This window comes from Ambystoma mexicanum, chromosome 2q (assembly GCF_040938575.1).
Source record: "Ambystoma mexicanum isolate Mex_15411 chromosome 2q, UKY_AmexF1_1, whole genome shotgun sequence".
NCBI classification, from domain to species: domain Eukaryota; kingdom Metazoa; phylum Chordata; class Amphibia; order Caudata; family Ambystomatidae; genus Ambystoma; species Ambystoma mexicanum.
This window is the reverse complement of record NC_090924.1, coordinates 884,421,034-884,444,426: the sequence shown is the minus strand read 5'-3', so window position 1 is coordinate 884,444,426 and position 23,393 is coordinate 884,421,034. Positions and strand designations below refer to the sequence as shown.

General features: G+C 48.7%; 1 protein-coding gene across 4 annotated transcripts in view; it reads left to right on the top strand.

Moving 5' to 3' along the window:
- Positions 1-23,393, top strand: part of MYO3A (myosin IIIA) — a 2,295,212-nt gene that overhangs the window by 1,370,068 nt on the left and 901,751 nt on the right. For 2 of the 4 annotated variants that reach the window (XM_069648153.1, XM_069648151.1), the window contains 2 exons: positions 17,376-17,455; positions 17,580-17,606. In XM_069648153.1, the coding sequence (XP_069504254.1) occupies positions 17,376-17,455; positions 17,580-17,606 (107 nt within the window). The remainder of the gene's footprint in view (positions 1-17,375; positions 17,456-17,579; positions 17,607-23,393) is intronic. The other 2 variants (XM_069648154.1, XM_069648152.1) reach the window with 1 other exon arrangement.

Below are 23,393 nucleotides of genomic sequence, written 5' to 3'. Positions count from 1 at the left end.
GTTTGTGACAAATAAGTTAAAAGACTAGTTATGAAGGGACATTCTCAACATTCTTCTTCTTAATAGCTTTATTTCAGAATCAATACATTTAAATAAAACAGAGTAACAATAAAAACATAACTGGAGAAAACAAATAAAACACTCAAACAAGTATAGAAAGAGTTCAAAAATGTACATTCAATCAAAAACTTACAACTTTCTGGGGCATAATATGTTTTTGTAACTTAGCATACAGACTTGGAATATTTCATTCTGCAATGGCATGCACAGTCAAGAAAATGTGCACCAGTCACTTTAACAAAGAAATTGTGCCTAATTTACAAAAACACTAGAGCGTCATTGCAGTTTAAGATCTCATATTCAATCATATAGTATGCAAAGTATTACCATGCGGTACAATAGGCAGTATAACATAAAATGCTTCTTATTTTCTAGAACATGTGGACAATATCTGCATTTATTCGAAGTTTTTGGGGACCACTCTAATGTAAAAGAAGCAGGATCTTACATATTTAACCTAAACTTAAAGCAGGGCATGCTTTTGCTAGGTTCAGCCAATCATGAGAGATATTGCTAAGTCCCCCACACAATAACCAAGTACTTCTGCGAGAGAGTATTTCGGCCACTTGATCGAGACGAAGTGCGCAATACGCCATTCCTCATATTGCTCACGAACTACCTGTCCAACATAGTGCCAATGAGGGAGAAAGAGGTCCAAAAAATAGTCTCTAAAAAAAATAAGAATATGCGGGAATAGCTGCCAGACTTTGGAGCAATCTGCCACTCACACTAAGATCTGAAGACTCCTACTGGACCTTCAGAAAACAACTGAAAACCTGGCTTTTCACACATGAAACACAGTCATGCCTACCTGCTTACTCCCTAACCATATCTGTAACACCCCTTATCTAAGTCTACATTACAGATCTGCCTGTATTCTCCGTCCACATTCTGCCTTGCATACGTGTAAATTGTGTAACTATGTATCAATTCTCATTTGTAACCTATGCACTAACTATTGTCAAGAACAGCGCCCAGATGCCTGAGGGTTCGGTGCGCTTTACAAAATGCAAAAATAAATAAATACATTTAATACGAGATAACCATTTCCATTGTACACTAACAATTACATTGGCTGTTTTCCAAAGAACGTTCTAAAGGAATGATCGAGTTTCTTTAGTGTCAACCCGGAGATAGAATAGAATGGCAGGAAAACTAATCGTATGTTCTATTGGACACAATCTAGGGGAAGGTGCACAGGCAGATTTAGAGCTCTTTTTGGAAGCAAAATACGTTTTTTTTCAGAAAAAGCCTTTCATCAGACTCTAGTTGTGGAAAAGTAATGTGGCCCCTTAATTCCAAGTCATACAAAAACCCTGCTCGCACCTGTGTTTTACAGGTTTCTATTGTTGGCAGAATTGCGGTTACATGAAATTTATGCGCGAATTGTAGTGTTGCCCCAGTCCATTATGTAACCATGGAATGGCTGCCCTCTAGTTGGTGTTTCTAGGACCCATATGAAGAGATGTTTCTTCCCACTTAGTGAAAATGACCCACTAATCTCTGCTCCACTAAATTCATATTTGCCGTTGAGAGGATTAGAATTATGACTGGTCCTTAACACTGTTTTTTTGCAGCTTGAAGGAAGGAGGTTGGGACAGGTATCACTAAAATCCTGTTGAACCACTAGTTTCAAAACAACCTGAATTTAATGTGGAGATTATAACATCATCATCAGCATAAAGGAGGACAGGCTGTAACTGAGTGGGCCAAGTGGAGAAAATACTACATCGTATAAGTCAAATTCACATTGGGGTTTTTGCTTGAATGGACAGTGTGCTATGATGCTGGTCGTTGTTTTATTGATACATTGAATAATGCATTCACATTTTTTACATTTCATGTCATTGATGTTTTCTTGATATATGCTTTTTGGTTCATGACTTTCTGGCATTGAATTGAGCAGTATCTTGGAAATTATTTGGTGTTAAAGCATGGATAGGGTTTTTGGTTTTGAATATATGTTTTGTAGATTGGTTTGAATGCAGAAATATGACTGGTTGATGTGTTCAAACAATATGAATCATTAGCAAGAATGGTTTGAGGGCTTTTATGTACGTAACATAAATGTGTCCTTTTATACAGCATGTCATTTCTGACTGAGGAACGTGGATAAACGCCAAAGGATACAATGCCAACTAATGAGAAAGTGTTGTTAAGCATGTTGCCTTTCTTCCAATGAATCCTTACTGTTTTGTTCTCTTTCTTCCCTATCGCTTTATAATTGTGTGCATTGCAATGTTATAAATGTACATGTTGCAGATCCAGTGAGTACATAGTGAGTTAACACCTTACCTGGTGGGGCATCAGGGTTCTATATGTGTACGTGTGTTGCGGAGGGACACACGCTTTGAGCCCCCATGAGCTGAACACATTAACCCAATTAAACCAATGTAGCAGAGCATACATTGCCAATGTTATCAGATGGGAGGAGACGTTTTCCTGGCTCTGAGTCAGTGTCCAATAGCTAACCTGTCACGTGAAAAGGCAGGTAGATCCTACTACCAACTAAGATGGGAGCAGAGGGGCTTCTTCCTCCCCATTGGATCAGCGTTCTTAGTCTAGCCTGGGTGGTCCCTTTATACAACCCACAACATGTTGCCTTTCACAAAACAAGTCTTAGGCTTAGCTGTCTTTTCCCGCAGCAAGCTAAAATACTCCAGACCCTTAACACGGTGGGACTGTCTTGTGTGTAAGAATCAAATGTATCCATGCTGGTTCAGGGTAGGTTGAGTTGCAGAGGCGTCTGTGACGCTGGTCCTATCATGTTAACACAGCAAGAAGTTATGGTTGCTGTGAATACATTACAGGGCGTCCTGGAGAATGCATCTAAGAGGATCTATGGTGGAATCGGAGTAGCAGCTGATGAGAATATAGCAGGGAGTGGGTGCAGCAGAGTTGTGGGAGGAGTGAGGCACCCTGGCAAAGGATAAGGTGAGGCTGATAGTGGTGATGTTTCAGGAGACAAAAGAGCGACATGTAGGTGAGACAGACAGAGATAGTCTAAACGCAGATTTTGCTGGGATAAGAAAAGACCAAGGCTTCATCACTGGTGCCTGCTCTTGCAGAAGGAAAAGGCAGAACCAGGCATTCCTAGACAGGTTTCAGGGGGTCCAGGGGATATTGTCCTGCCTTTTTGTTACAGAATGCCATTTGTGCAGGTAGGCAATCAACCTTTTCATTGCTGTTACAGAAATTGCCGCAGGTAACCCTTTCTCAGAAAGTGAGCTTTGGAAAACAGGCCTCACATTCTTAATGCTCTGGGCTCAAAGGTTATAGTGCACATGTGTGCTCTTCAATGGTCTCTGTCTACTGATACAGCAACTGCCATCTAGTTTTGCAACATGATACCAATGCAATTACAAGTACATTACTGACAAACACCTTGCTGGAATCTAAATTAATTCCAGGCATGGGCTGCCCTCAGCAGTGGGCTCTCAGGACCCAAATTATAAACAAATTCACACCCCCCAGGCTTGGTGGCAGATTGACAAACAAATAGAATTAAAGTTGCATAATGACAGCTTAAAAGACTGTATCACCTATGAACGGTTTGAAAAGGGGCAAAAGAAAACTATGCTACAGGAGAGACCAAAAGAGGGAATAACAAGCATTACGGTAAAAAATGTTTGGTATTGATAACTCCTGCTCTTCCTCGTCCCATTGGATCTGGGGAATTAAGATTGGCAGCACTTGGCAAGAGAGCAAGCTAAGCCTGCCAAAGAACTGGGAAAGCCACAATAAGGAAATTGCTTCCATATCACAATCGGAGGAAAGACCAGGGAATGTGGATAGTCCCCCTTGGCAATTCCATTACCAATCATCAGAAGAAGGAAGTCACCTCCTCTAGCAGTGACTGCGCCTGTCTGAGCATGTCTGGGTAGAGGCGGGCCTCTCAACAAACTATGTCTCAGGCTCCAGACTTCATACTTTGGCATCCATGCTCCCTGCAGTACTAAAATGTGAGTGATGGCTGAACACCTCCATTGCTGCCTCCACCAAACGTTCTGGACCTCTCACTGTGCATATGTTCTCTGACTTCCTTCCCACAACTAAACTAAATCTCCTCTCACTTCATGTGTGACTCCTTTAACCAAAATTGATTTTAGGTTGTGTCCTTTTACATCCATGCACCTCTCTTGCACTGCATTGTGCCTCATCTAACCACAATTAAATGTAGGTTGCATGTACTTTCACATCTGTGCACCTCTCTTGCATTGCATTTGTGCTTCCTTTTACAAAAGAAAATCGAATTTAGATTTTGTGTGCTTTCACATTTGTGCACCCCTTGACTCTTGAAATTCTATTCCTTTCTGGATTGCATTTACACCTTTGTGACTACTTCTATTAGGCCACCTTGTGAGTTTAGCTAGAACTGTGCTGTGCAGCAACTCTTATTTCATTCCTCTACTAACATCTGCTGCCCCTATGGCTCTCTCCATATCACTAATCTTTTCTAACTGCTACACTATCACCTATTCCCCTCTCTCATGAAGTCCGGTAGAAAAAAGCACAAAAAAGAAATCATGAGTGCAAACCCTGGACTTCCCATCACAGACACCTAAGTCAGTGCTTCCTCCAGGGAAGTTTTCACTGATATCCTCTTCTCTTTCCCTCTCTAGATCTATGGGCCCCCATCTCATCTTCACTCTCTCTCCTTCCATATCCTCTACCATTAACAGGGGCACCAAGTGGGAAGTCATCTTGGCCGGCTTCTCATATTCACGTTGCTCTGTTAATGTCTATCACACAGGCACTATCCTGGTTCAGGATCGTCAACCCGACCACTCTTTGACTGAATCCTGCCTTCTCTCATTAACGTCCTCTCTTCACCTGCATCTCCCCCTACTACTCTCTCTCTCTCTCCCTCCTCTGACTGGTGTACCATGCCCTTGTACCCCACCTCAGAAAACCTTCAAAGGCAGAGACTTCCTCCATCTGGTGACTCTTAATGCCTGCTCAGCCAACAAACACTCTGCTGACATTGGCCGTCTTTGTGAAGACATTGACTTCAACATTCTTGCTCTTACTGAGACATGGTTCAATGCCATCTCAGTCACTGCTTTTTACTCCCTCCTCCCTGATGGCTTCACAATCATCTCCAAGCCTCAACCTCACCACACACGTGGGGGAGGGGGTTGCCTCAATTTTCCCTGAGTGGTTTCCTGCTTCCATTTTACCCACTCAGCTCTACTCTTCCTCTGAAAGACTGGTTTGCAAGTTGATCATCTCTCCCATCTCCACCCTTATGTTATGCTCACCTGGCTCCCACAGGGGCGTCAATCTGAACTGGACAGCTGCGGTCTCCACCAATGTGACGCGTAGTGCCGAGATGACGGACTGGACTGGCCCACCTAGCTTCGTTTGCATGGCCCGTAGGAATATTCTTCTGCAAATGGAGAAAGGGAATTAACCACCCGTGGAGTTGAGCGTTAACCCCCCCCACTCCCGCTGTTCTCCCCACTGATCACCTTTGATGTCCCCTCTTATAGTCTCACCTGATGGTTTGGAAAGATGAGCTCTCCATCCTGCATTGAGCCCAGGGGCACGTAGATAACCAGTTGCTTCACTGGCTCGAAGGAATTGGTGAGTTCCAGAACAATATTGACTCAGAGATTCCCGGCAAGACGCCGTAAGTATGTATTTCGTAAGAGTTCAAGGGGGTAATTCATAGAATTTAGCACACAAGTGGTGCACGTGGCTGGCGCACAGTGTGTGCGTGCGAATCCCTGCGCCAGCCGCGTGCGCTAAAATCCATTTCCACGCACAGCGTATTCATGGATTTTAGCTACCAAAACCAGCTGTGGCGCACAGTGGCGCAGCGACCCTGCAGCAGCGCCAGTTATGCCCCCAAGAACACCCCTCGCGCAGGAAAAAGCCATCAAAATCCCCAATCCAGCCCAAAGGGCAGCGCTAACCCTGTACCAGCACGGCAAGCGGGGAACGTGTATTACTGGGGTTCGCTGGAAGTTTCACATGCGATAGGCCCTGTGCGAGTGGGGTACATGTATTACTGGGGTTTGCGGGAAGTTTCACATTCGATAGGCCCTATGCAAGCGGGCAACGTGTATTACTGGGGTTCGTGGGAAGTCTCACACGCGATTTCAGCAGGGTACGTGTATTTCGGGGGTGCGTGGGAAGTTTCACACGCGATAGGACTTGTGCGAGTGGGGTACGTGTATTACTGGGGTTTGCGGGAAGTTTCACATGCGATAGGCCCTGTACGAGCGGGGTACGTGTATTGCTGGGGTTCGCGGGAAGTTTCACACGTGATAGGCCCTGTGCGAGCAGGGTACGTGTATTGCTGGGGTTCGCGGGAAGTCTCACACGCGATTTCAGCAGGGTATGTGTATTTCGGGGGTGCGTGGGAAGTTTCACACGCGATAGGCCTTGTGCGAGTGGGGTACGTGTATTACTGGGGTTCGTGGGAAGTTTCACACGCGATAGGCCCTGTGCGAGTGGGGTACGTGTATTACTGGGGTTTGTGGGAAGTTTCAGACACGATAGGCCCTGTGCGAGTGGGGTACGTGTATTACTGGGGTTCACAGGAAGTTTCACATACAATTTCATCAGGGTACGTGTATTTCGGGGGTGCACAGGAAGTTTCACACGCGATAGGCCCTGTGCGAGTGGGGTACATGTATTAACTGGGGTTCGCGGGAAGTTTCACATGTGATTTCAGCAGGGTAGGTGTATTTCGGGGGTGCGCGGGGAGCCCTACACATGAATTGTCAGTGTGGGTCCTCCCAGGTGTTCCCTCTATACCCTCCACGGCCCCTGCAGGCAGCCCACACCACAGGGGACTACCCTGCACCCCTGGTCATGTCCCGCAGGCAGCCCATCCACCATGGGCATGCCCTCCAGCCAAGCCACATGTCAGCTTGCACTACTGATCACCAACTCATGTCCCCCTGTACCCCCACCCCCCAGCAGTGCAGGGCACCTGCCAGCAGGCCCCCACTCATCTCCCACTCATCTCCCCCTGAACCCCCTCCCCCCAGCAGTGCAGGGCACCTGCCAGCAGGCCCCCACTCATGCCCCCCTGCACCCTCACCCCCAGCAGTGCAGGGCACCTGCCAGCAGGCCCCCACTCATGTCCCCTTGTCCCCCCACCCCCCAGCAGTGCAGGGCACCTGCCAGCAGGCCCCCACTCATGTCCCCCTGCACCCCCAACCGCCAGCAGTGCAGGGCACCTGCCAACAGGCCCCCACTCATGTCCCCTTGTCCCCCCACCCCCCAGCAGTGCAGGGCACCTGCCAGCAGGCCCCCACTCATGCCCCCCTGCACCCCCACCCCCCAGCAGTGCAGGGCACCTGCCAGCAGGCCCCCACTCATGTCCCCTTGTCCCCCCACCCCCCAGCAGTGCAGGGCACCTGCCAGCAGGCCCCCACTCATGTCCCCCTGCACCCCCAACCGCCAGCAGTGCGGGGCACCTGCCAGCAGGCCCCACTCATGTCCCCTTGCACCCCCACCCCCCAGCACTGCAGGGCACCTGCCAGCAGGCCCCCACTCATGTCCCCCTGCACCCCCACCCCCAGCAGTGCAGGGCACCGGCCAGCAGGCCCCCACTCATGTCCCCTTGCACCCCCACCCCCCAGCAGTGCAGGGCACCTGTCAGCAGGCCCCCACTCAAGTCCCCTTGCAACCCAACCCCCCAGCAGTGCAGGGCACCTGCCAGCAGGCCCCCACTCATGTCCCACTCATGTCCCCCTGCCCCCAGGTCATGACGATCCTCAATCATGGCCCTTATGGCTAGCCTCCACAGCCCAAAGACCCAACCAAGTATTGCATCCACCCACATAGAAAAGGCAACTACATGACACAACCCTAATGGCAAGTATGTAAATGAACACATGTCCATCACACACACACAATGGGTGCAAGTGAATGTGAAAACCCATATCATGACATGCATGAAACCAATGAGATAATACCACACATCGAAGTATGAAGAAAAACATGTATTAAACACAACATGAATGTAATGAAAATCCAACACACAACAATGGGAATAATAAAAGAAAAGCTACATGTCCGTAAAAGAATAAAAAACAAGAAATCATAATCCAAAGAAATCCAAAAGAAATGGTGTCCAAAGTCACAGTCCAACAAAGAAAATCCAAGGGAAAAAAGAAAGTAAAAACCATTGCTCCCTGGTGAAAATAAAAAAAAGACAATAATCCAATGGCGAACTATGTACAGATGAACAATCCAGGGTCCATGAGCCCAACTGATGAAATTAAACCTATCAAAAATACTACCTAATAAAAAACTATGTACAAAAACGTGGTGCATTGTGCAAGCGCAACCAAAATAAAGAAAAAATGAAAGGAAACCTAACACTATCTAACTATATACAATGGCGGTGGGCAAGTCCAGCGGCTCACTCTGTGGTGTCCCGGGCCAGGGCATCATCGAACTCCATGTCTATTTGCCGGAGGCGAGCCTCTGTCCTGGCGCCGAGGTCTTGCAGGGAGGCACTCATGGCCTGTTCCAACTCCCTGCGAGTTGCCTCGAGGCACTCTGCCCACCTCAAAGCCCAACGCATGGAGAACTCCGCCCTGACCATGGTGAGCCGCGCCTCTTCCGCCCGCCACCGCTCTGCACCTATCTGCTGGCCCAACCGGTGCCACACGGAAGACACTCCCATTCTTGGGTCCTCCTGCCCTCTGGCCGATGCTTGCCCCTCCGATGTTGATGGCCCCGAGCCATCATTGCTCCCACCTAGAGCCTGCTCCTGCTGCTGCTGTCCATGTGCCGTGTCTGTTGGTGCCTGCACATCCTCATCAGCTGGTCTCCAGTTGTGGTGTCCACCATTGCTGGGCCGCCGACTCCCGACTGTGGCAGGGATGTGAGCTCCACCAAGCTGGCTGTGTTGGTCGGGCCAGATCCACAGGGGGCCCTGGTGGAATCTGGGCTGGAAGACGGTGTGGAGAACGACTGGCGCATAGTCTCCACAGAGGAGGAGAGGTCCGCCAGTGTGCGCGACACATGTAGGAACCCACCAACCAGGGCCCCTCCCAGCAGTGCCACGTCACTACGCTGTTCTCTGTGATGGCGTGCGTTCTCCACCCATGAAGAATGCACGTCATCAGGAATGACACGCGTGCGTAACGCGACACCAACCAGGACGGAACCCATACGTTCGTGAGACCCCTCGTCCGCAGATAGTGGAGAGGCAGATGACATGGTACTCTCCCCTACCTGCGGACGGGCCTGGGACGGGGCCTCCCTGCTGGTGCATGGTGGTGCAGTCACAGGGTCAGGGACAGCGACATGCACAGGCCCCTCTGCGGTGACCTGTGCTGCCTCCTGACCCTGGCCCTGGACTGCACCACTTGCACCAGTGTTACTACCAACACTAGGCCCCATGTGCGGCTCAGTAGCGGGCTCCTCCTCCTCTGTGGAGACCACCAACCTGGATGTCTCCACACCGTCTTCCGCCATTGGAAGGCCCTGTGGGGGCTCATCCAGCCCTTCCGCCACAGCCGTTGTGGCAGACGCAGCACCAGCCCCCTTGCTCCCGGATGATGGTAATTCCTGGGAGGGTGACTGGGCGTTGCGTCGCCGCCCAGTGGAGGCATCCCCGCTGCTTGGCTCCACAGCACCGTCTCTGCTCTCTTCTTCACTTGACACTGCGTAGAGGGAGTCATAGAACACAAGCATCAGGGTACAGTACAAAATACCCTAGACAGGAACCAATAACACATGAGTGGCACTGTCAAATATCACTTCCATCCTGTCATTCCACAACACATGGGTGAATGCACACAACACACATGCAGAAATAGTCCCGGCGCCTGTAATCAACATCAACATCCATGTAGAAGGGCCCCTGTAAATCAAGATGTTGCCTTCAAAGTCACATGCATCCATGGCGTTTCAAAGTCACACACACACTTCTCAGGCACACACACACACACGTGCACCATACATGTACACCCATTCCTCACCCCCCCTCCATGTCCAGGAACAGAGACAGCCATGCTTTCATGTGTGCATTCCGCATAGAGCTCCCCATGTTGCATTAAAACACATGCACCAACCATGTGGTTCACACATAACTGGTCTCACATGCATGACCATGATGTCCCTGCACACACACATCCATACATGGCGGTGTCCAGTCATTTAGTCGACAGACAAATGGTCGACAGACAAATGGTCGAATTTTTTTTTTATTTATATATTTATTTTTCAGGTTTTCATTTAGGAAAAAAAGGGGGTTGGGGAGAGGAAAATAAAAATAAAAATAAAATAAAATTCGACCATTTGTCTTTCGACCAAATTGCGTCGACCATTTGTCCTGTCGACCATTTATTTTTGACCAAATGACCTGTAACCATACATGGCCTATGTCACACATTCAGGCAAGCATCAGACTACCAGCACACTGCAACATGCCCTGTCTCACACAGCAATGCTTGGCCACTTACCGCTCAACTCCAGACGGGTCTGCCTCTGAAGGATCTGGACCCTCATCTGGATGTTACTCATGCATGCCCGGCCCCCCTCCGCGAGGCGCCGGGCCTTGTGGAGGGTCCTGGACCTGAAGTCCTCCCAGCGTTTCTTGACGTGCTTGATGTCGCGGGTTGCCACCCCCTCCGCGTTGATGGCAACCACTACGTCGTCCCAGATCCTCTCCCGTCCTTCCTTGTTGGCGCATTATGTTCCAAAGAGGGCATCATAATGCCCCACGACATGCTCCACTAGGACACAGTGAAGCTGGTGGCCCTATGCCTCTCTGGCTGGGGTTTGCAGTGGTGCCAGATGGAGATGTGCCCGACATGGCAACCCCAGAGGCAGGAGTGGGTGGGCAACTGGGTTCTGGGGCTGGGTTGTGGAGCGATGGTATCCCAGTCCGGAGTCTTCTGTTCCAGCAGGGGTGGACACCGCAACTGGACCCCTGCAGATGGCTGATGTGCAGGCACCAAATAGCAGGGCACGTGGGCAGCAGACAGTCAGGCAGCAGCAGATGGCAGGTGGGAGCGTGCTCGGGGCTCTGTGGGGGGCAGGAAAATGGCCTTCAGGGCAGGAGCGTGGTCTTCCGTGTGTGTACGCGTAGCCAGCTTGATACAGAGTGATTTGGCATGTGAAAAAATTGCACGTCAGCGTGTAATTCGAGGAAAGGCCTTTAGCGCGTAAGCGCGTCAGCACACGTACGCGATTTAATTGGACCAAAGGCCCTTAGCGCATAAGCGCGTCTGTGACGCATCGCGCCCTTTCGCGTGTAAAACTTCCCGCGAACCCCAGGAATACACGTACCCCACTCGCACAGGGCAAATCATGTGTGAAACTACCCGCGAACCTCAGTAATACACGTACCCCACTCGCACAGGGCCCTTTCGAGTGTAAAACTTCCCGTGCACCCTAGGAATACACGTACCCCACTCGCACAGGGCCAATCACGTGTGAAACTACCCACGAACCCCAATAATACACGTACCCCACTTGCACAGGGCCCTTTCGCGTGTAAAACTTCCCGCGCACCCCAGGAATACACATACCCCACTCGCACAGGGCCAATCGCGTGTGAAACTACCCGCAAACCCCAGTAATACACGTACCCCACTCGCACAGGGCCCTTTCGCGTGTAAAACTTCCCGTGCACCCCAGGAATACACGTACCCCACTCGCACAGGGCCAATCGCGTGTGAAACTACCCGCGAACCCCAGTAATACACTTACCCCACCCGCACAGGGCCCTTTCGTGTGTAAAACTACCGACGAACCCCAGTAATACATGTACCCCACTCGCACAGGGCCCTTTTGCGTGTAAAACTTCCCGCGCACCCCAGGAATACACGTACCCCACTCGCACAGGGCCAATCGCGTGTGAAATTACCCGCGAACCCCACTAATACACGTACCCCACTCGCACAGGGCCCTTTCGCGTGTAAAACGTCACGTGAACCCCAGTAATACACATACCCCACTCGCACAGGGCCAACCGCGTGTGAAACTACCCGCGAACCCCAGTAATACACATACCCCACTCGCACAGGGCCCTTTGCGTGTAAAACTACCCGCGAACCCCAGTAATACACGTACCACACTCGCACAGGGCCCTTTCGTGTGTAAAACTACCCGCGAACCCCAGTAATACACGTACCACACTCGCACAGGGCCCTTTCGTGTGTAAAACTTCCTGCGCACCCCAGTAATACACATACCCCACTCACACAGGGCCAAACGCTTGTGAAACTACCCGCGAACCCCAGTAATACACGTACCCCACTCAGTATATACATGCTTTTTATTTGTGCACACTTTTGAAATGCGCAGGGACGCTACCGCCTGCCTTCGTGTGGCGGACGTGTTTACGCCTGTGCGTGTCTTTGCCCGTGCGCGGGTTTGCCCTATTCGATTCCATGAATACGTGTGGTTCGCGTGCCTGTGGGCATTCTGTGTACTTCCCAGCAGTACTTCCCCCGTTACGCCTTGTTTTTCATGCTTTATTCCCCATTTCAAGTGTTACGCCCCCTGTCCTGCCTACTTTTGTTGTGTGCGCTGCGCTATGTGCGCTTTCGCTGTGCGCTTAGCGCACGCTGTTTGGAGACATATGCGCCAGCGTGCACCATGCACGGATTTGGCGCACAACCAGTGGGAAAATAGCGCAGCGCCTTCCTTGAATCGCACGCGTGCACGTGCGCTTTCTTTCTCATGCTTGCGCCTCCTGGCGCCTGCTTGCGCAGGGGTTATCGGCCCCCAAATGTCTGACTTTCACTCTTGTCCGATTCCTTGCAGGTTGCAGCTTGAGCCTAGCGAAGAGTTCCTCGTCGGCAACCGGTAATATTCAGGTAAGGATTTGTATTATCCAACACAGTTCGATAAAATAAAGTCAATATGTAACCTGTTGCTTTCTCCCTTATTCAGGCGCTGAGAGAAAGTATGAAGTCTCGGGGAATAATCCCTCCGGCTGTAAAATGAGGTAAGTCTATTGTGCTGAGGAGGTTTCCCCTTGTTTGTCCCTTTGTTTCACCTTGCTGTACTTTTGTTTCCCCTTAGGGGCCGGGGTTTGGCGAGGATGCAGTGGAAGCTGCGCCAACCCGTGAAGAGGAATAGTACCCCGGTGGTAAAATCAGGTAAGTCTATGGGGGGTAACTAATATTGCCTCTGTGTATTCCCTTGGCTCACCTTGCTGTTCTTGTCTTCCCCTTAGATGCCGGAGTGCGGCGGGAACATGCAGAAGGATGTGGTGGAATGTGAAGATGCTGCGAAGGCCAGTGAGTTCAGCGCGGCGCTGCAGCAGGCGAGGCGACGCGCATAAACTAACTTCTTTTCTTCCAGCTCGAAGGCGCGATGGATCGGGAATTCAGGTAAGGATCAGAGGTATTGCCCTTGTTCTAACCTTTTCTCCTTCTTTCTCCCTTTTTCTAGGAGCTCCAGACTCGAGGCGGGCGTGGCAGAAGACTGGATGCAGACTTGCAGGCACAGTGAGCGTTACGCTGCTGGATGCAGAATAACACGAAGCGTGTGCTGCTCTTCGGGCGTGGTTTAAATAGCCCCCAAAGTAGTCCCAAGTAAGTATTCCTCCCCAGCGCCACCCGAGTAAAAAAATAGTCCCTAGCTAAAGTAGTCCCTTGCAAGCCTCTTTTGGCTTGGAGCTCTTGCAGCATGGTCTGCATCAGGTAAGTTTGCAGCATGGTCTGCATCAGGTAAGTTTGCAGCATGGTCTGCATCAGGTAAGTTTGCAGCATGGTCTGCATCGTAAGTTTTAATCTATGAGCCTGGCGCCTATGGTGCCAGGACTGACTCTCTATATGAGCCTGGCGCCATAGACGCCAGGACTGCTCCCAAATAGCCCCTAGCAGGGGTTGTTGGGCTTGCTTGGAATAACTTGATGTCTGCTTCCAGGGTTGCTGGACTTGGTCTGGGTCCCCGGGGGTAGGCATCATGACACCTGACCATTGTCACCATTTACCGGCCTCCAGGTGCCACCACCCTGTTCCTCTCTGAATGGGCTGATTCCTGCTCCTCCTTACTTTCATCCACCTCCAACCTCCTCCTCCTGGGTAATTTCAACATCCAACTGGACTCCCCTGGCTCTACATCCACTCTCTTCACTGACCTCTGCACCTCTCCTTCCCTCCTCATTCTCCCTTCTGGGTCAACCCATTCATCTGGACACACCCTGGACGCCCTCATACACTCTGACCTCTCTCTTTTATCCCCACTAGTCACCCGTCTCTCCTGGTCTAACCATTCTCTCCACTCCTCCCGCCTAGGTTCCTTTGGCCTCTGATCACCCCCCAAAATGCACCCCAACCTTGTTCACTAACATCCTCCCGATGAAACGAGTGTCAGCTGCTGCCTTCACTTCCACCTTCATCCCTCTCACCCCATACCTCGGATTCTACCTCTGACTCTGCACTCAGCAACCTCCACCTGTACATCACCAATACTTTTGACATTCTTGCCCCAGTCATGAGGATCCTCCTAAAACCTGCCTCTAAGCACAACACAGCTCATCCTCTGACAAACTGGCCTGCCATCTGCTCCAAAGGCAATACAGACTCTCCATCTGTGCCAAAATAAGAGCCCACATACAGGCATGTGTTTTCAGTGCATCCAACCACACGCCTGAACTTTTCAAGATATGCAGGGAGCTAGCCATTTCCCTGCCAGTTCTGCGGTCTCCTCCTCCCCTTCTCCTTCCCAGGCCCTCTGCAACACACTGGCCAAACACTTCAACACCAAAACTCAGGACATCCTGAACACCCTGGCTACCCACACTCCCAACCCATCCCACACCACCTTGCCTTCCTTGGCCCCTCACCCTCCTCCTTCCTCCTTGTCCTCCTTCTCCCCTGTCACACCTGAAGAAGTCACCAGTGTTGTCTGCTCCATGAAGGTCTCTTCTAAAGAGGTTTCCCCTTGCTCATCCAGGACCATAAAGGATAACATTGGCACTCTTGCCCCGGCACTTGCTTAATTCTGCAATCACTCTTTTGTCACTGGATCTTTCCCCTCCTCCCATAAGCACTTCCTTGGGTGCCCACTCCAGAAAAAACCTCCAGCAGACCCTTCCTCCCCTGCCAACTACCACCCTATCTCCATTCGCCCCTTCCTGTGGGAGCTGCCAGAGAAGCTGGCATTGCCTCAACTCAACTTACATACCAAACTTGTTGGTGGTCTCCACAACCATCAATCTGGATTCTCAGCATCCAGAGGCACACATTGTTCTCCTGAACACCCATGAAGAACTGCTTGCATCCCTGGATTGATCTATCCTCTGCCTTTGACACAGTCAACCATTCCATCCTCATACAAAGGCTCCACAATAACCTTGGTATCTTGGAACGGGCACTGGACATCCTCCCTAACCAACCACTCTTTCCAAGTCATCCTGGGCACCTTCTCCTCTCCTACTTCCTTTTCCATCTGTGGTGTACCCCAGGGTTCTGTCCTCTCTCCTTGGCTCTTCAACATCTACCTTGCTCAGCTTTTGCGCTCAGGTCTCCTGCTCCCTCCTTCTTCCCTTCAGTCTGGCCTTCCTCCTTGGGCTCTCCCCCTGATCCCTCTTCTGAAGCCAGAAACCTTGGAGTCTTCTTCAACAACCCCTCTCTCCTTCCTCCCTCACACTCAGGACATTGTCCCACTTTCAGCTCTTCCTTCTCAAAGGAATTCTCCCTTTTCTCACTTTCCCCCAGAGGCTCAGTGTTACCTGAGCCATGGTTCTCTCTAGGCTTCACCATTGCAATAGCCTCCTACTGAATCTACCTTCTTCCACTCTGTGACCCCTCCAGCTTATCCAGAATCAGGTAGCCATACATATCCGTGGCCTAAAGCCCAGGGGCCGCATCTCTCCTGCCCTAAAAAGTCTTCACTGGCTGCCGGTTGCTGCACCGATTAAATTCAAATCCATCTGCATCATCCGCAAGGCTGTTTCAGCCCAGGCCGAGGGACCACACTATCTTCAACTTTATCTCACTAAATACACTCCCTCTAGACGACTACATTCCTCTGGCACCAACTCGTTGTGTGTAAAGCGTTTCGCTAAACAGTGGGTGGGTGGTCGATCACTCTCCTCAGCTGACTCCCTCCTATGGAACAGCCTCCCCCTGCCTCTGAACATTGAGCAGGACGTTCTTAAAATGCTTCTCCTTCCCTTCTCGCCAATGCTAACCCCACAGCTGTGATTGGTGTCTGGGGTCCTTATGCATCAACTGGCCCCAGACCTCCCACACCCAACCGAACCAGCGCCTGTCTACCCTCAGCACTTGTCTTAGTCCCTGCAAATGGATGTTTTTTAAGTGAGAAGTGTCAAAAAGTGACAGTTAATGGATAAGGTTGGAGGGCTAGTTGAAACCCGGGTCAATGTGAAGTCAGCACAATATCAGGCTGGATCAAACACCAATTTTAATCAAACCAACAGAGCAAAATCATTATTTGTATGCATGTTATTCTGTGGGATAGTAATTAAGTCCAGTATGTAATTATAAGCTTTGTGCAATAATCTGATAGTTGTTCGAGAAATAAGACATCACATTAAAAGTCTCTGAATGAATGATGATTCATTCCCTTCATTTGATGTACAGTTGGGAAAGCATGAGGGTCCCATTCAGAACACTTGAAAGTATCCCATTACTGAACTTTCATCATTTTAAAATTTTACTAACAGTCCGTGTTCTCTGGTTAACAGGATTCCTTTTTTAGACGTATTCGGGCCTTGCTAGATTTTTACAAAACAGGTTCCATTTTAAAAATGTGCTTTCTTCTTGACACACTTGTGCTTTCTTCTTGGCGCGTTACAAATGCCATATCATATCATATCATATCTCCTGCTTTCCGTGACATTGGGAAAAGCCCAGTCTTTGGGTGCAATGTGCTCAAAGCCCAATGTGTCAAGTGTTATCTCTCTCCAGTGCACAAGTGATTATCTACTACCCACATGTCCACTCTTGTTATGGTAGTGAGAGGTGGAAATCATAAATATGTTGTATTGTTATGACACCTCTTTCACTTAAACCTCAAAGTCGCCATTGTTCTTTGATTTTCCCAACACCGAACCATCTGCCTCATGCTTAAAAGGCACAGCACAGTTTTCAGTTTTTCAGCATTAGTTTGCTTCATGGAAATAGTTTTGCGCTCCATTTACGTTGACATCTCCATGGCAAGCTTAATGTGTAGCACTACATTCAGTTACACACTTTTATGCAACGCGGTGTCTAAGTCACGGGGGCTTATTCAATAAATTTGTAGCTGACTGTGTATATTTTGGTGTTATTTTTAAAATTATATCACCCACTGCCAAACAATGCAGCTTTCTGTTTTGCACTTTATTAAAACAAGCTATGCCTTATGTATTGCAGGTAATCTGGCACATACGAAAACCAAAGGAACAATGACTTACCAAGTAAGCCCCCCCCAGAAATCCACCAGCCGTGGGAAGGTAAGAAACATAATTTCAGTGTGACTGAACCTTCTCTGTATAAAGATGGTTGAAGGCTGTTTTCTAATTTCTACTAAACATATGTAACACCTTCCTTGGTTTTTTTGCTTCCTTTCCTGTTCAGCTGGATATCTTAATGTTATTCAGTGAGGTAAAACACTATTTTGCCTACTTATCATTTCTGAGCTCACATTTCGTTTTCGCCTGTCTGACATAATGTCATAAATACATTATAATGTAGACATCAGATCTCTATCTTTTGACTTCCACGTTCATGCTATTAATTTGTGTTTTTGATAAAATGATGCAGATACATTTAATGACAATGGAAAACAAATGATGCAATACGCTTTGAATTTAGAGAGAAGGAAAGCTTTCAGGAAAGTTTATGTGGAGGAAATAGACATTGAGAAGGGACCCACAAGTCTAGAGTGCAGGGGTGTGAAGAAGGCAGACAACAGGAACATTGAAGAGTTCAGAGGCAATGAATTCAAATAATGAATTCAAATAAATGGAAACTTGAATGTGCGTGGACAACCCATAGTGTAGGAAAAACTAAGAGGTTATTAGGAACTAACGCAAACACATTTTAAAAATGTTTTAAACCTGCACAGCCGCCACCATCACCTCTGCCCCCTCCACCCAAACCGCCTGTTGCTACAGCACCGCCTCCTGCTGTTCACTCCTACACGGACTGGACTGTGGCACCCCCAGCCGTCTCTTATCAAGTGCAACAACAGTATATACGCAAGAGTTACGGGGGATACCCTTCTTATGACCAACCACCACCTGACTACACACATTCCCCCATGACTGACTACTCACAGAGTGCCTACCCACCCGCTGTCTACCCCCCTGCCTACCCACCTACCGTGGCAGACTATTCTCAGACGGTATATCCCCCGCCGGTTCCCGACTACAGTCAAGCTGATTACTCTCAGGCCTCTTATCCCCCTGCAGACTACCTGCCTCCCCCCACGGAGTACCCGCCTCCTCCCACGGAGTATTGCCATAAGAAATTGGATGTCTTCCCGCTCCCTTTCCCTTAACACTGATAAAACTGAAGTAGTTTTCTTCCCCTCCAACTCTCTTCCCCCTCCCTCTCCTCCTCCTTTCATTCATTTTCCCCATTCTAATCTCCCCATCTCAGACCACGCTCACAACCTTGGCATCCACTTTGACTCCTCTCTCACCTTTTCCCATCACATCTCTCTCACGTCTCATGCCTGTCGCTTCCACCTTTTTAATATTTGTAAAGTCTGCCCCTCTCTCACTTTCCATGCCACTAAACTCCTCCCTTATCTTCTCTCGCCTTTTCTACTGCTCCTCCTTGCTCTTTGGACTTCCTACTTCCCATCTCGCCCCCCTTAAATCTATCTACCACTCTGCAGTTCACACCCTCTGTCTCCTCTCCCCCCGTGACTCCATCTCTGCTTCCCTCTCCTCCCTTGGCTGGCTTCCCTTTCACTCCCATCTCAAAATTCAATTCCTCTGCCTAGTCTTTAAATCTCTCCACAGTCTTGCTCCCCCTTATCTCTCCTCCCTCCTTCCATCCTACATTCCCTCATGCTCCCTTCGCTCTGCCAACCACTTCCTTCTCACTGTTACTCCCTCCCCCTGTGCCTCATCCCGTTTCCGCTCCTTCCATCTCCTAGTCCCCCTACACTGGAACTCCTTACCTCTCTCACTCTGCTCTATTTCCACCTTTTCCTCATTCCGAACTTCCCTCAAATCTCTCCTTCTCCATTCCCTGCCTTGAATCCCCTCCCTGCTCCCCTCCCTCCTTGCCTTTTCTACTTGTTCTTATCCCTCCCCCCCCATTCTCTCCCTTCACCCCTTTCTTTCCCCCTCTTACCTCCCCCCTCTCCCTCTCAGTTCTACTGCACTACTCCCCTTCTCTCCTCCAATTAATTGCTCTACTTATTGTTTTGTTGGCCTGATTCTCAATTGTTAAATGCTTCAACTGTTACTGTTATAATGTTATTTCATGTGTATCCTGTTGTTATAATGTGCAGCGCTTTGGTGTAAAGCGCTATATAAACAAAAATAAATACAAATACAAATACAAAAACATGCTAAAAATGGGGGTAAAGGAGAATAAGGAACCTAGAGAAAAGAATGTTTTGTGAGGTGAGCTGAAGATAAAGGTTTCAACTAATGGCAGAATTGAAAATCGCTTGTGGTGTAGAAAAACAGAAGGGCAATAACCATAATTACTCTGAAAGCATATTTGTAGAATAAAATCACATAGTACACCCACCTGTATATGAATCATTACAGTAAAATGTTGAGCAAAAAGTGTTTGATTTTAGGTTTATGTTGCACATCCGTAAATAAGTCCTACAATTGCAAGCATGCAAACTAATCTCAACCTTAAACAAAGTCCTCAAAGTCGTAGAATTCTGCTAACAAGACTGGACGAAGCTCAGTGAAAGAAAGTGCATGATATGATCAGCTATTTATATTTGTTTATAGTCTGTTTGTTATTATTCTATAGCTATTTATAGTCACTGTTTCAAATAGCATGCTTTATGCACCTCTCCCATTACTAATCATCCAACATTTGCACCATATAAGACACATGGCACAAAGCAGAGCGACTCCACATTACCCATTCCCTACTATGACTGCATTCATCCAACATTAGATCCAGCCAGACTTTCTTTTGCCAGGCTCCGTATTCTGTAAAATGGCCCTTTTCCTGTAATGCTGCAGCATATTGTAAAGGTAGCCAATAACATTAAGTATTACACATGTGATCATTAGCATGTATGTCATCATAAAGCAGTGGCTCGTTTGACTGACCCCCTTCAGTGCCTTTTACATACATATGGCAAGCCTGCATCATGGTCTAAAGGTCCATGTAGGGAATTGCATGTATTGATTTCGGCTCGCGGTGGTCACGCGCGCTCTGTGTCAGTGTTCTGAGCGAAGAGCCGCGTGACCACGGGGAGATGGTTGAAGAGGCGAGATACGAATCTGAGTGGAGCAGCTGTTCGGGGCTCCGGGGAGCTCCGTAAATAAAGGACTCTAAAGTTCAAGTCCGTGTCGCTTCCACATCCTTCAAGTGGCGACGAGGATATACACACACGGAGCTCGCCGCGGAGCCTGGTGACGTCTTCCTTACGGCCAGGAAAGAAAGTGCGCTGCCGTCAGAGGCGAGGAGGTTGGGCCTCTACAAACGTGTGAGGAGCCGAGGGGAAGGGGAGGGGGGCTGCAGAGGCTGTCTCAGCAGCGCTGGGAAGTGAGCGCTGCAGGGGGACAGTCTCCCCTCCTCTCTCTTGCTCCGAGTAGCTGTAAGAAGCAAACAGCTAGTTCCTGGTTGGTGCCGCCCACCCTGGCTCATTGGATAAAGAGGTGAGGAGCAAGGAGAAGGGAGGTTGGGCACAGCCAGAGGGGGAGGCTCACCAGAAAGGTGGACAATAATTGGCTATTACAGTGTGGGAGCGTCTCCACTGAGACATTGAGACTTTGGAAGGGCAAAGAGGCGGCAGAACAAAGGATGGTGTTGGGGAAATGAGTATACACAGTGCAGCTTAATCACTGGGAGATCAGTGCACCTGAAGAAGTGAACAGTGTTGTCTAGCTGTGAACTAAGTGACATTTAAGGGAAATTAAAGCACCTAGACACACATAAAGATGGCTGCAGCTAGTATGTCACCCCCACCACCGTTTCTGGCTGAACCCGGCGCACCTCCAATAAGGTGGGACAGGTGGAAGAGGCTGTTTGACACGTACCTGGTTGCCATTGGTGGGGACAAGTTTGCATCAGCTAGGAAGGAAGCAATTTTACTTCACAATTTGGGAACTGAAGGCAGAAGCGTGTATGATGGATTGCCTGATCCTCCACAGCTGGGCCAAGGAGAAGTGGATCAATATTCCATGGCGGAAAGAAAGTTGGAGATACACTTTGAAGCCAAAAAGAACATAACTTTTGAGAGACATAAGTTTTTCCAAAGGACACAAGGTCCACAGGAGCCAGTGGAGAATTTTGTGGCAGCATTGAGGTCCCTTAGTCACACATGTGAATTTGGACTGCTCACAGACTCTCTCATAAGGGATCAGTTAATGCGATGTACTAATAACGTAAAGATACAAGAGAGACTATTGTCCAAAGACGCATCACTGGAAGTAGCTATTGAAACGGCAAGAAGCATGGAACAGACCCAGAAATACATAACTAAAATGAAGGGAGAAAAGTTGGAGGGAGAAGTGGCAGTGGTGAAGGGATTTCGTAAAGGAGTTTCCAATAAGGAGATAAGATGCTACAAGTGTGGAAGTAACCGTCACATTTCAACTAGCATGTTCTGTCCAGCCAGAAACATATCTTGTCTCAAATGCAAGAAAAAGGGTCATTTTGCGAAAGTTTGTCGTGAGTCGGGAGTGGTGCAGAACATTGAGGAAGGAAGTAGGGTGCCCGAGCAAGAAGAAGATGGTGCAGAGGGGATCTGCAGCCAGACAAAGCATATACTAGAAGTGTCAGAGGTATCTAATAAAAGTGGAGCACCTTTAGATGTATTCAAAGTCAACGGGAAGGCAATAACAATGAAGGTGGACAGTTGTTCGCCGTGGACCTTGATGTCGAAAGCAACATTTTTAGGTCGCATGCAAGGAGATGTGAAGCAACTGAAGGAACACAAGATCGAACCTTATGCCTATGGGAATGTGAAGATTGAAATTGTGGGCATGTTCCAGGCTTCAGTTGACTATAAAGGAAGAAGCTGTGAAGCGGAGATATACGTTACTCAAGAAGGTTCGACACTCCTGGGATGGGGTGAACAGTGGAAGTTGGGTATTAGAATCCAAGCGAATGCGGAAAGGCCTATAGATGTGGCGGAGCTGAAGGATAGGTGGGAGAAGGAATACCCCGAAGTGTTTCAAGATGAATTAGGAGTGCTGAAAGGATTTGAACATCAGATTCAGCTGAAGACAGGAGCCACTCCAAAAGTGCACAAGGTGAGGCCAGTGCCTCACGAACTAAAGGAAAAGTTAAGAATGGAAGTGGAATCACTACTGCAAAGGGGAATAATAGAGAAAAGTGAAAGCTCTGAATGGCTGTCGCCGGTGGTAGTAGCAGCGAAGGCAAATGGGGATATAAGACTGTGTGTAGACTTGCGAGACTTGAACAGAAATATCTTGATTGATAGACACCCCCTGCCGATAATTGGTGATGAGTTATCCGTATTGAACAATGCTAAAATATTTTCAGTCATTGATCTTTCTCAAGCATATCATCAGGTTCCACTGAAGGAGGATTGTCAACATTTGACGGCATTCATTACAGTGTTTGGTACTTTTAGATATTGCAGGATGCCGTTTGGGCTCGCTTCGGCGTCAGCTGTATTCCAAAGGGTGATGGAGACGGTGCTGTGCGGAGTGAAGAACATTATTATTTTTCAAGATGATGTTCTGATATATGCGAATTCCACCGAAGAACATGAGGTGGTGTTGAGAAAGGTGTTAGATAGATTGAGGGAGGCAGGATTAATGGTGAAAAGGAGCAAATGCAAGATTGGAGTGCACAGGGTTGAATTTCTTGGTCATGAAATAGATGAAAAGGGTGTGAGGCCTAAGAAGAATTTGGTGGAAGCAGTGAAGGTTGCACCGGTACCAGAGAGTAAGGAACAAGTGAAATCGTTCCTAGGTTTGGCTGAATATTACCATAAGTTTGTGAAGGATTTTGCAAAAGTATCGATTACCCTCAGAAGTTTGCTCAAGAAAGGTGCAAAATTTGAATGGTCAGCAAAGTGTGGTGTGGCTTTTGAGTGTATCAAGCAAGCGGTGAGCGAGGCACCATCCATAGGAAGGTTTGATCATAAGGATAAAATTGTTTTGGTGGTTGATGCGAGCATGCTGGGGCTGGGAGCGACATTGGTGCAGTATGACAGGGATAATACTGAAAGAGTTATTGCGTTTGCGTCTAGGACGTTGAGGGGTG